A 10,175-nucleotide genomic window follows, 5' to 3' on the forward strand; every position below is an offset into this window, starting at 1 on the left:
CGGACAGCAAAGTGGCTTCACTCCTGCCACACAGCTGGCCTTTCTGTGAAGGCCAAGGATTAATTTTGTTGAGACCAGCGTGACTGGCTGGCCTGCAGGAATATTTGCTCATTTTGAAATAAGTGGGTGTTTTTGAGATGCGAGATCCTACTACGGAGGCGGGTATTGTTCTCATGTTTTGAGTTCAGCAGAAGAGAATCTCCCATCTCAAAGCCCTGAGTGAATTTCAGAGCCTTTTCAGTGGTGGCACCCCTGTTATGGAACTCCCCACCCACCCTCCTCACTGACTTTCAAAGATCTGATTAGGACAAGGACTGTAAAGCTAAAGAATCTCTGCTTTCAAATAGATTTTTCTCCTTAATGCTGCACTGCCAACCAGTGTTCCCTCTAAGCTGAGAGTGTGAGCTAGCTCACAGTTTTTTAGCGTCTGGCTCACACATTTGTGTCTTAGCTCAGGAAGGATGGCTCCAGAGTGAACTAATTTATGCAGTAGGCAAATCGCTCGCTCACAGCTTTAATGCCAGTAGCTCACAAAGTCGAATTTTTGCTCACAAGACTCTGCAGCTTAAAGGGAGCACTGCTGCCAACTACTTGCAAAGACTGGCTACTGAGTGGGAGAGAGTTTAATGAAATAAAAGCAAAGGTCAACAGTCACTGAAGGAATTCCTTCCCCCTGCCCCACCTGCTTAAAAAGGACGTCAAGATCAGTAAGCCAATAAAAGCCTTATTTGAAAATTCTGCCCTGAGGCCAAACTAGTTGTGCCAGGATGATTCTCACCCATTGATTCCCGTGTCCTCCCGTTCATGTGAAAAGCTGGCCTGTTTTTCACCAAAAGGAGAGCTGAGCACTGCCCCTCTGTACCTTGCAGTGCTCAACCACCTTCAGCTCCTTCCTGGCTCACTCACAGTCCCCGTGCTGAGACAGAGAAAAAACCTGTCTCAGACAATGGAGCACCACAAGGCAAAGCAAGAAGGCACAGTGTAGCTCTTGGCTGCATGCTCCGTTTTTTGGTTGCAAACTTTTAATTGTTCACCCACTTTTCTCATGAACAGGACCCTGGGATCTCACTGTCTACCGTTCCCCTCCCCAGAGTGGCACAGACAAGTCCTAAAGTCAGGACTTTTCTTTTTGTTGAGCAGAGTGTGGCAGGCCATGGTCTACTATCAGCCAGAGAAATTATTCTTCTCCCTTCCTCCCCAGTCGTTGCCGTAGTTCTACACTCACTTTCATCTCTTTATCTACTATAAGAAAGAGAAAAGGGGGAAAAGCTGGAATTTCAGATAAACAAGTCAGTTACTTTTTAAAATTATGGAAGGGTATTCTTAGAAAGGTAAAGCGTTCCGTGCGCCTTGGTGTTTAGTCATGCCGGCCACATAACCATGGAAACGTCTTCGGACAGCGCTGGCTCTTCAGCTTTGAAACGGAGATGAGCACCGCAACCCTAGAGTCGGATTCGACTGGCTTTCGAGCAAGGGAACCTTTACCTTTACCTTATTCTTAGAAAGCCAAATTTCAAAATCTGTTTTCACACATTTTGCAAGTGTGCATCATATAAGCAGTGGCTTGGTGTTTAGAAGCATCTCAAAATTAATTTTTGCAAAAAGCAGGTTTCTGTTGCCACTGGACAGCTGCTTAACCACATCCTGGTCATTTCCATATTGCAAAGCTACATCCCTTTGCCGTAACGTTTCTGCTGGGGCACCCTCCCTTTACCCAGGAAATCTCACAGCCAACGTGTGATCATTGGCGATGGTGATCAGCTGCTGGGCCAGACCATTCAAGAGCCGCGTCCGCAGGGAGAGGTCCTCAAAGTCATGGCGGAAAGGAAAGGCGATGCCATCAATCACAACCAGTCGGACCTGAAGGTGGGATTTTAAAAAAAGAAGTGTTATTCTGAAGAAATCAAATTATTTAGAGAGAGAGATACTCTGCTTTTCTCCCCAATGGGGACCCAAAATGGTATACTGCATTGTTCTCATCCACTCCATTTTATCCTCACAACAACCCTATGAGGTAGGTTAGGAAGAGAGGGAGAGTAAATGGTCCAAGATTGCCCAGTTTGGTGAGCCAGTTTGGTGTAGTGGTTAAGTGCACAGACTCTAACCTGTGAGAACCGGGTTTGATTCCCCACTCCTTTACTTGCAGCTGCTGGATGACCTTGGACAAGCCATAGTTCTATCACAGCTGTTCCCTCAAGGACAGTTCTCTCAGAGCTCTCTCAGGCCCGCCTACCTCACAGAGTTGTGGGGAGGTTTGTAAGTCGCTCTGAGACTCCGAGTGAATGGCGGGGTATAAATCCAATCTCCTCCTCCTCCTCCTCTTCTTCTATGAGCTGCAGAGTGAGGATTCTAACTTGGGCCTTCTAGACCCTAGTGCGACACTCCAGCCGCTCAATGACATTGGCTCTCCAGCCATATAAGCCATGTTTTTTAAAAAAACAGTGCTCCCACATAGTTGCTCTCAAAGCCATTTCACACATTACATTGTTAGATGTATATTGAACACAACTTAAATGCATACCTAAAAGAATGAATGTTGCCACTGTAATTCATACAGATGTGCTCTTTATGGAGCCATGGCTGACTGCAGCGTCTGTTTACTACAAGAAAAATCTTGGGGGACAGAGTCGGTTCGCCTCCCGAGCAACTGCACAGGACACCAAACCAGCAGAGGGTGGCGTTACGGAGAAGGCAAGGAGCGTAGTTGGCTCCTGTTGTTCCCTCCCAGAAGGTGCCGCTACCACAAGGCTCGCTTGAGGCAGCAACGTGGACTGAGGCAGGGAAAGAAATCGTATTTTCTTGTTACCCTATGAACCAAAAACTGTAGTTTGTGCTCTTCCCTCCAAACCAGGGAAGACCTTAAAGCAGAGTAAACACATTTATAGAGGAGAGGCCCATCAGTTGCTGTTAGCCAGGATGGCGAAATGAAACCTTCACGTTCAGGGGCAATAGACTTCTGGATACAGACCCTCTGGCACCTCTGGCCCTGCTTGTGGGCCTTTTGAGGCCACCCAGTTGGTCGCTATGGGAAGCAAGATGCTTACCTAAATGGACCATAGCTCTTAGGGCTCTCATATTCATAACAGACTGCAGTTTGCTGCAAATTCAGAAGTCATCCAATATACTGCCACACACAAAGGGGTGGGACACAAACCTTAAATATTCCCCATGCTCGCTCACTATTGGTGGCATCCAATCAGCTCTTCTGCTGGTACCAACAGGAAGGGAGTCTCCCCCACCTTGACCACTCAAAACAGGCATTACTGGGAATCATGGGGCTCCATGGACAAAAGCCACGTGGCACAGGGCCCATAGTGAGGAGAATGTCTGAGCAAGAAATCGGCTGGATCCCTCCCGTTATGTCATAAACCAGTCCTCTGCAGCAACTTCAGATTTGCTTCTGTGTACTGTGGGAAATGGCCCTATTTAGAATTTGATCCAAGTATTTGGATTTCTACAGGCATTATATCTTCTGACTTTTATACAGTCACCAACCCACTAGGAAACCCAGATTCAGTAGGTTAATGCAACTAATTTTTTTTAAATGCAGACCTGCTTTTACTTACAACAGTCATATTTTGAAGGATTTACAATAAGATTTTGATGAGACGGGGGGAAGGGGCACAAGGGACAGATCTGGCCTATTTTGGATGAAGGAGGAGGAGGAGGAGGAGGAGATTGGATTTATACCCCACTCCTTCACAAAAGGAGTCTCAGAGTGGTTTACAATCCCTTTCCCTTCCCTGCCCCACAACAAACCCCCTGTGAGCAATGCTCCCTCTAAGCTGTGGAGTCCTGTGAGCAAAAATTCTACTTTGTGGGCTACTGGCATTTAAGTTGTGAGCAGGTGATTTGGCTACTGCATCAATTAGTTTGCTCTGGAGCCATCCATCCTGAGCCAAGACAAAAATGTGTGAGGCTAAAAACCTGAGCTAGCTCACGATAACTCAGCTTAGAGGGAACACTGCATGTGAGGTAGGTAGGGCTGAGAGAGCTCTCTTGAGAACTGCCCCTGAGAGAACAGCTCTGAAAGAACTTATGACTGACCCAAGGTCACACCAGCAGCTGAATATGGAGGAGTGGGGAATCAAACCCGGTTCTCCCATATTAGCATCCACACTCTTAACCACTACACCAAACTGGCTCTGTACACCAAACTGGCTCTCTGACAGAGGACAGAGGACAAGGAGGATCTGTGCAGGATTTATTTATTAAATTCGACTGTTAGGCTGCCCTCCCCTGAAAGATAGGGCTCAGGGAGGCGTACAACAGTGGTAAAATTACAAATACTACAAAGAGGTTTCAAAATTAAAATACATAAAATCCAATTAATTCACAGCAGCCTAAGCCAATCTGATGGTGATAATTTCTGGAGTGTTATTGCCTCATAGAGGAGAGAGGCAGGGAAAGAAAGAGGAAGAAGAGTGCCAGACTAGATGGGAGGACTGTCGTTGCCCTTAACCAAACACGCCTGGTGGAATGTCACGGGGCACAGAAGTTATTCGACAGAGAGTTCCACGGGGTAGGGGTCAAGGCAGAAAAAGCCCTGGTCCTAGTTGAGGACAGCCAGATGTCTCTTGGGCCGGGGATCACCAGATGACTCCTAGCCAAGCTGGGCCAGACGACAAATAGCCAAGCTCAACTCGCAACAGAATCTGTTGAGATTTCATACCCTGCTTTTCTCTTTTAAAACTTCCTTCCCCATTCATGCAAACTAGCAACTTCTAGTCTTTCAAAAGGGAAACCTCTAGGACTAAACACAGACTTCCTCCCACCCCCCACCCTGGTACCTAACGAAGCAAAGCTGCAGACACAACAAAACACCCCCCCCCCCAAAAGGCACCCTATGCAATGGAGCTTGGTTCCCGCCGGTCCTTCCAGGTATTTGCTTTCCATAACTATTTCATTCATAATTCATTCGTTATAGGGAAGTAAATATCGACACTTGAAGCGCACATTCCCACCAGAGTGCTTAATTATGATTTACTCCAACTGCTTTGCTGCATCTATTAATGATGCGGAAGTTCTTCGCTTATTATAAGCAAACCTTGGCTTCTGTCTTGGGAACTTCATCTTCCTAGCTAGAATGTCTGGAATAGATGCTGTGTTAAACATGGTGGCTTACTCATATCCTGAGACTTTTCTTTCTTTCTTTTTTTTTTTGGGGGGGGATACTCTAGCTCTCATCTTCGCAGAGGAATGCCTCCGAGTCTGTGACGGACCCCCAACGCCTTTATAAAGGAATTCAGACCAGGGTGGGGGGATTCATCACACACTGTAGGGACCCAACCATACACTTAGAGAGTTAGTGGGTGTTTATTTGAGTCTCTGTAAGCTAATGCATGGCTCTGAACAGGAAGTCTGAACAGCACAGGAAGCTGACATTACACAAGAATAAAAATAGCAAACTGATCAATAAAATTAAATCTATTTAATTCAGTCATTTTATTTTTCATTTATGCTGTTTTTGGGGGGAGCCAAAGGCCTTTACTAGAGCACTGCAGGACGGGACCAAGAGCCACAGTCTCCCTATTAATTTTTAAAAAGTACTATAAGCTCTCAATGCAAAGCCAGAGGATGGAGTGAAGAAGACTTGCAAAACCCACCAAGCTGTTTTATTTCTGCCTATAAGCCAGAGCCTCTGTTCTTCTACATACTTCCTCCTTCCTTCCCTTCCCTTCCGAAAAACAAAAAAGAAGCCCTGAACGTTGAAGTTTCAATTAAAAAACAGGATTATGCAAACAAGCAGAAGTGAGGTAGGTGTAAAAATTAATCATAGGAAGTGGACTCAGTTTAAAGTTAGAGGATAGATATGTTTATATGTATTTTTTAAAAGATATATATTTTTAATTTATGCTTTTAATACTCTTTATTGTTTGCAGGTATTTAATTTGGTTATTCTGCTAGTTCTTATGATTTGTTACATCATTTATGGTGTGAGTTAGCTTTGATTGTGCTAATTATGGTCATAAGCCACTGATGAAGGCTTTGTGCAGAAATGCATTTGGCATTCTGTTTTATTTTACTTGGCATCGTGAGTTATCTTATTATACGTGCACATTGATTTCCTGTCTTTGCTTTGTTTACAGATTAAATTATTGGTGTTATGTTTTGTGCACGTAATTGAATTTGTTCATTTACATACTGCAACATAATATTTTTTTCCCTTTTTTGTGTGCTCAACTTTTTTTGGCTTATCCTAATGTGGATTTTAGCCTTGTTAATGGGACTGGTATAATTCGTGTTCTTGCAACGTGGTTGCTGCTCTGCTAGGCACTCTGAGTCCAAGGAGATAAAACTGGAAATAAAAGTGTTAAATAAATAAAGCATCCCATAAACACAGGAGACTCTTCCTCTCTCCTTCAAGGAGGCAGGGCTTCCAATTAGCTTCCAGAGATCAGTCCTCTGTTAGCCAGGTCCATGCTGCTCTCTGAAATGCAGATTGTTCAAAATAGTTGGGTGTGCTTAAGCTCTTTGATTTCAGAGGCCAGGTCCTCCTAATGGGACTAGCTAGAGGGATGTGTGACCGTGTATTTAGACCATGGCATAGTCTCTTTTCATAATCACAGTAGTAATTCATTCTAAATTTGATGATCAAGTGCCTATACTAAAAGCAACCAAAGAGTTACACCTACAGACAAACTCAGGGTTACCGCAAACCTGGGGATTCCCTTGGTATGCAGGAAAAATTATGAGATCCACTCCTTAACAGCCTGCAAAGACTGAGCATGCTCATTGCCCTGGGAGTACTGAGAGCAAATTAGAGAACATCTGGTCTGCTCAAGCCCCGAAAAGCTCAACTGTGCCCTGGAGGGTAGGATTTAGGTTAGGAAGTTGTCTTGTTTATTTCACACACACTCCCCTCCCATATGACTGATTTCAACTAGCCCTTGACAATAAGCACAAGAGGTATCTAAACAGTAGACTTCAACCCTCTCAGGAACTTCTGGCACAAGCAGCACAACACAAGTGCCAGCAGACAGGGACTTGGTTCTGCAGTAAGATCTCAAAATAGGCTCAGGCAGTACACACAGTCTTCTGCACGGCACCATTTATCCCCACCCCACCCCACTGGAATGAACCACGTTCAGCTCCAAAAAGCTAAAAGGGGTGGTGGGTGGGAATTTGTGCCTAACAGGGGAGGAGGAGGGAGTCTGTAAATCTGAGAGGCACATGTGAGCTTGTGGGGAACTAGGCAACTGGGCAGTAAGTCCCTCTGACCTCTGAAATCAAAGAGCTTAAGCACACCCAACTATTTTGAATTGTGGCCCCCATGAGGAGTGTATTAAGGGGGTAAAGAAACAGGAGTCATTTAACTTAGAAGTATCTGGCCTCAGTCCAACCCAAAGCAACTCAGAGATTGGAATATCAAATTATTGCTCATTATATCAAGGCAGACCCTTGACACCCATTTCTCTCTCTCCAAAACATGCAGGCGTACACAAAAGCACACAGCTCCTTCATGAATCCATACCTTTGGATGCTCAGAGAGGAAATCTGGGAGAAGGTAGACCTGCGCCAACAGCTCCACATAGTCATGACAACGGAAGTAATAAATGTGAGACAGAATATTTTCCAGGGTAAAAGTCTCCAGAGCTGCCTGATGTCCTGAAGGAGAAAGGAAAACTATAAATGCACGGCTTGCTGTCATCCCCAGCCCTCCCCCCAACCTGTCTCTTAAGCCTCACTGCACAAGCATAGTCCTGCATGGCAAGAAAGGGGGAAGCACTCAATTCTTGGCTACAGAGATCAACAGGCTGGCCAACAGAGGATTTCTAGGCAGCAGACAAAGCAATTAATATCTAAAATCATACTTAAGAAAGCAATTCATTTACTGCGCTCTCTAAAGGGTTTTTCTTTTACACATCTTAGTGTAGTGAAGCAGGATGCCTCCAGTTCAAACATCACTGCAGCCGTGAATCTGCTAGGTAACCTTAGAGTTCCACAGATTTTGGCCGGGTATGGGAGCAAACTAATTGCCTCTAGTGTCCAGAGAGGCCTGGCCTTGTCACTTCCTTTCTGCACTGTCTGTTTTATTTCTATTGCTGTCAGCGTTTTGTCTTAAGTCCTGTTGAGCCCTTGAGGGGGGGAGTGGAACAAATAATTCAAATAAGAAGAGGAGACTGGATTTATACCCTGCCCTTCACTACCCAAAGGAATCTCAGAGCGGCTTACAAACTCCTTCGCCTTCCCCTTCTCTCAACAGACACCCTGTGAGGTCGGTGGGGCTGAGAGAGCTCTTCTGAGAACTGCCCTTGAGAGAACAGCCCTGAAAAAACTTGTGACTGACCCAAGGTCACCCCAGCAGCTGTATGTGGAGGAGTGGGGAATCAAACCCAGTTCTCCCAGATTAGAGTCCGCGCTCTTAACCACTACACCAAACTGGCTCCATAGAAACAAAGTGAAAGCCCCTCTTGTACCTTCTGCCTGGAAACAATTTGTTTGTGTATGTTTGATTTTTAAAAACTCCAGCAGAGTATTCGGGGTGGAGTATGCTGTGACTGTAGTAACCATTTTTTTTTGAAAGAGGGACTCTTGGCTTTGGGGGTTGGATTAGATGACCCTGATTCTATGATTTCAGGCGACTTTAAAAACAAACCCAAAAATAGGGCTTTCAGAGCTGGTTTCCAGAATTACATTTTTAGTTGCAGTGGCAACAGTATTTTGGATCTCTCGTCTCAGACTCAGGCAAGTCATGATGTCTCAGCTTCTGTTCTCATACGTGCAGCATGACATAAACAGCAGCCCAAACAACCATACACAGTAGCTGAAACAGCAGGTGTAAACTACTCCAAACAGTCAAAGAGGGCTTCATAAATGCAGTATTCTTGTTGGAATACAATGGGACCTACTTCCGAGTAAATATTCATAAGGATTGTGCTGTGTGGGGTCAGAGGACTCCTATCCGCCTGGCCCCAAACCAGTCTACTATACCCTACCCTACCCCTTCTCTCTCCCTCCTTCACACATACACACATGTTCTAAAGGATATTACCGCTTGGTTGTCCTGAGCATTTAGTGTTTTGTGGTATGAACCTGCCAGTTAGCTATCACGGCACTACTCAAGATATGCCCAGGCACAAGACTAATATTGGGCTACACAGGTGTTCAGTACCTATTTAATTCTTCGATTCTATTATAATCCACCAAACCCAAGCTTTTGAAAAGAAATACAGACCATCTATAAGCAGGACTATGGTCATTTCTACACAGGTTATCTGCCCCAGGTTCAGTGCTGTTGGGAAGTATTTCCACCCCCCCACTTTCCCACAGCAGCATTGTGCTGCAATTGTCAACCTCGGGGGGCTTCTGTGCCTTTTCTTCAGTCTTTCTCAAACCTGCTTTCCTGCAAGGTTTTAGGAAAGACTGCAGTACAGCCTGGATGTCTGCCATGTGGATGGGATTTTCTCTGACCTTGTCCCTGCAGCAACCATTACCTCCCTGCTAAAGTATCATTATATATCGTGACAATGTGTGCAACAGGTTCACTGAATTCCCAGCTTTCATTTAAGAGAAAAGTAAGACTGCAGCCATTGCAGAGATCCACCTTTCCCCTTATATCTCCACAAGGAAAGGGGGTAGAAACTTTTTTTGAAAATGAAAGGTGGGAATTCAGAGAATGTTACACATTTTGTTGCAACCGGGTATCAATATAACAGAATTCTAGTGCTGATTTTTAAAAAAAAAACAAATGGCAAAATTCCGATTTCCGGTCTATGGTGGCGCACTGAGCAGACTCACCTCCCAGAACTCCCGGGGGGTGAAAGCTGTGCATGAGCAGAAAGGGGGGGGTGAGGAATCACTACCTCCCACGGAGCCTGGCTGAAAGGCTCCTAGCCAGGGGACTTTTGAGAGGTCGCCTCTTCGCCAGTGCAATGCTGGGGAATCGAGGCACTTTTCCGTCCCGATGGTCCTCCTGCTGAGTGTCCAAATGGAAGAAGCGACGCTGATTGGGGCAAGCGCTGGAGGTCGAGCGGTTAAAATGGAGGCTAAACGAGGTCGTATGACCGAGAATGAACTGTGAGTCGGATTAAGGTGTATTTGCAATTCAAAAAGAAAAGCTCCCTACCCCACGGACTAGAAAGTAAAGCCAGCGGGGGAGGAGCCCCTCCCATGCGCATAAACTTAAAAGCGAGACCGGGGGGGGGGGGGGGGGAAAAAAAAGAAATGAAAAC

The 10,175-nt window shown here is 45.4% G+C and overlaps 1 protein-coding gene across 1 annotated transcript in view; it reads right to left on the reverse strand.

Annotated features, from left to right (window-relative positions):
- RAD51C (RAD51 paralog C) overlaps positions 1 to 10,175 on the reverse strand; it is a 35,432-nt gene that overhangs the window by 17,462 nt on the left and 7,795 nt on the right. Inside the window, exons 4-5 of the mRNA XM_015424164.1 lie at positions 7,475 to 7,608; positions 1,729 to 1,860 (exon numbers count right to left, since the gene is read on the reverse strand). Coding sequence (XP_015279650.1) covers positions 1,729 to 1,860; positions 7,475 to 7,608 — 266 coding nt within the window. The remainder of the gene's footprint in view (positions 1 to 1,728; positions 1,861 to 7,474; positions 7,609 to 10,175) is intronic.

The sequence above is a fragment of the Gekko japonicus genome, unplaced genomic scaffold (genome assembly GCF_001447785.1).
Source record: "Gekko japonicus isolate JY-2015 unplaced genomic scaffold, Gekko_japonicus_V1.1 scaffold1359, whole genome shotgun sequence".
In the NCBI taxonomy this organism is placed as follows: domain Eukaryota; kingdom Metazoa; phylum Chordata; class Lepidosauria; order Squamata; family Gekkonidae; genus Gekko; species Gekko japonicus.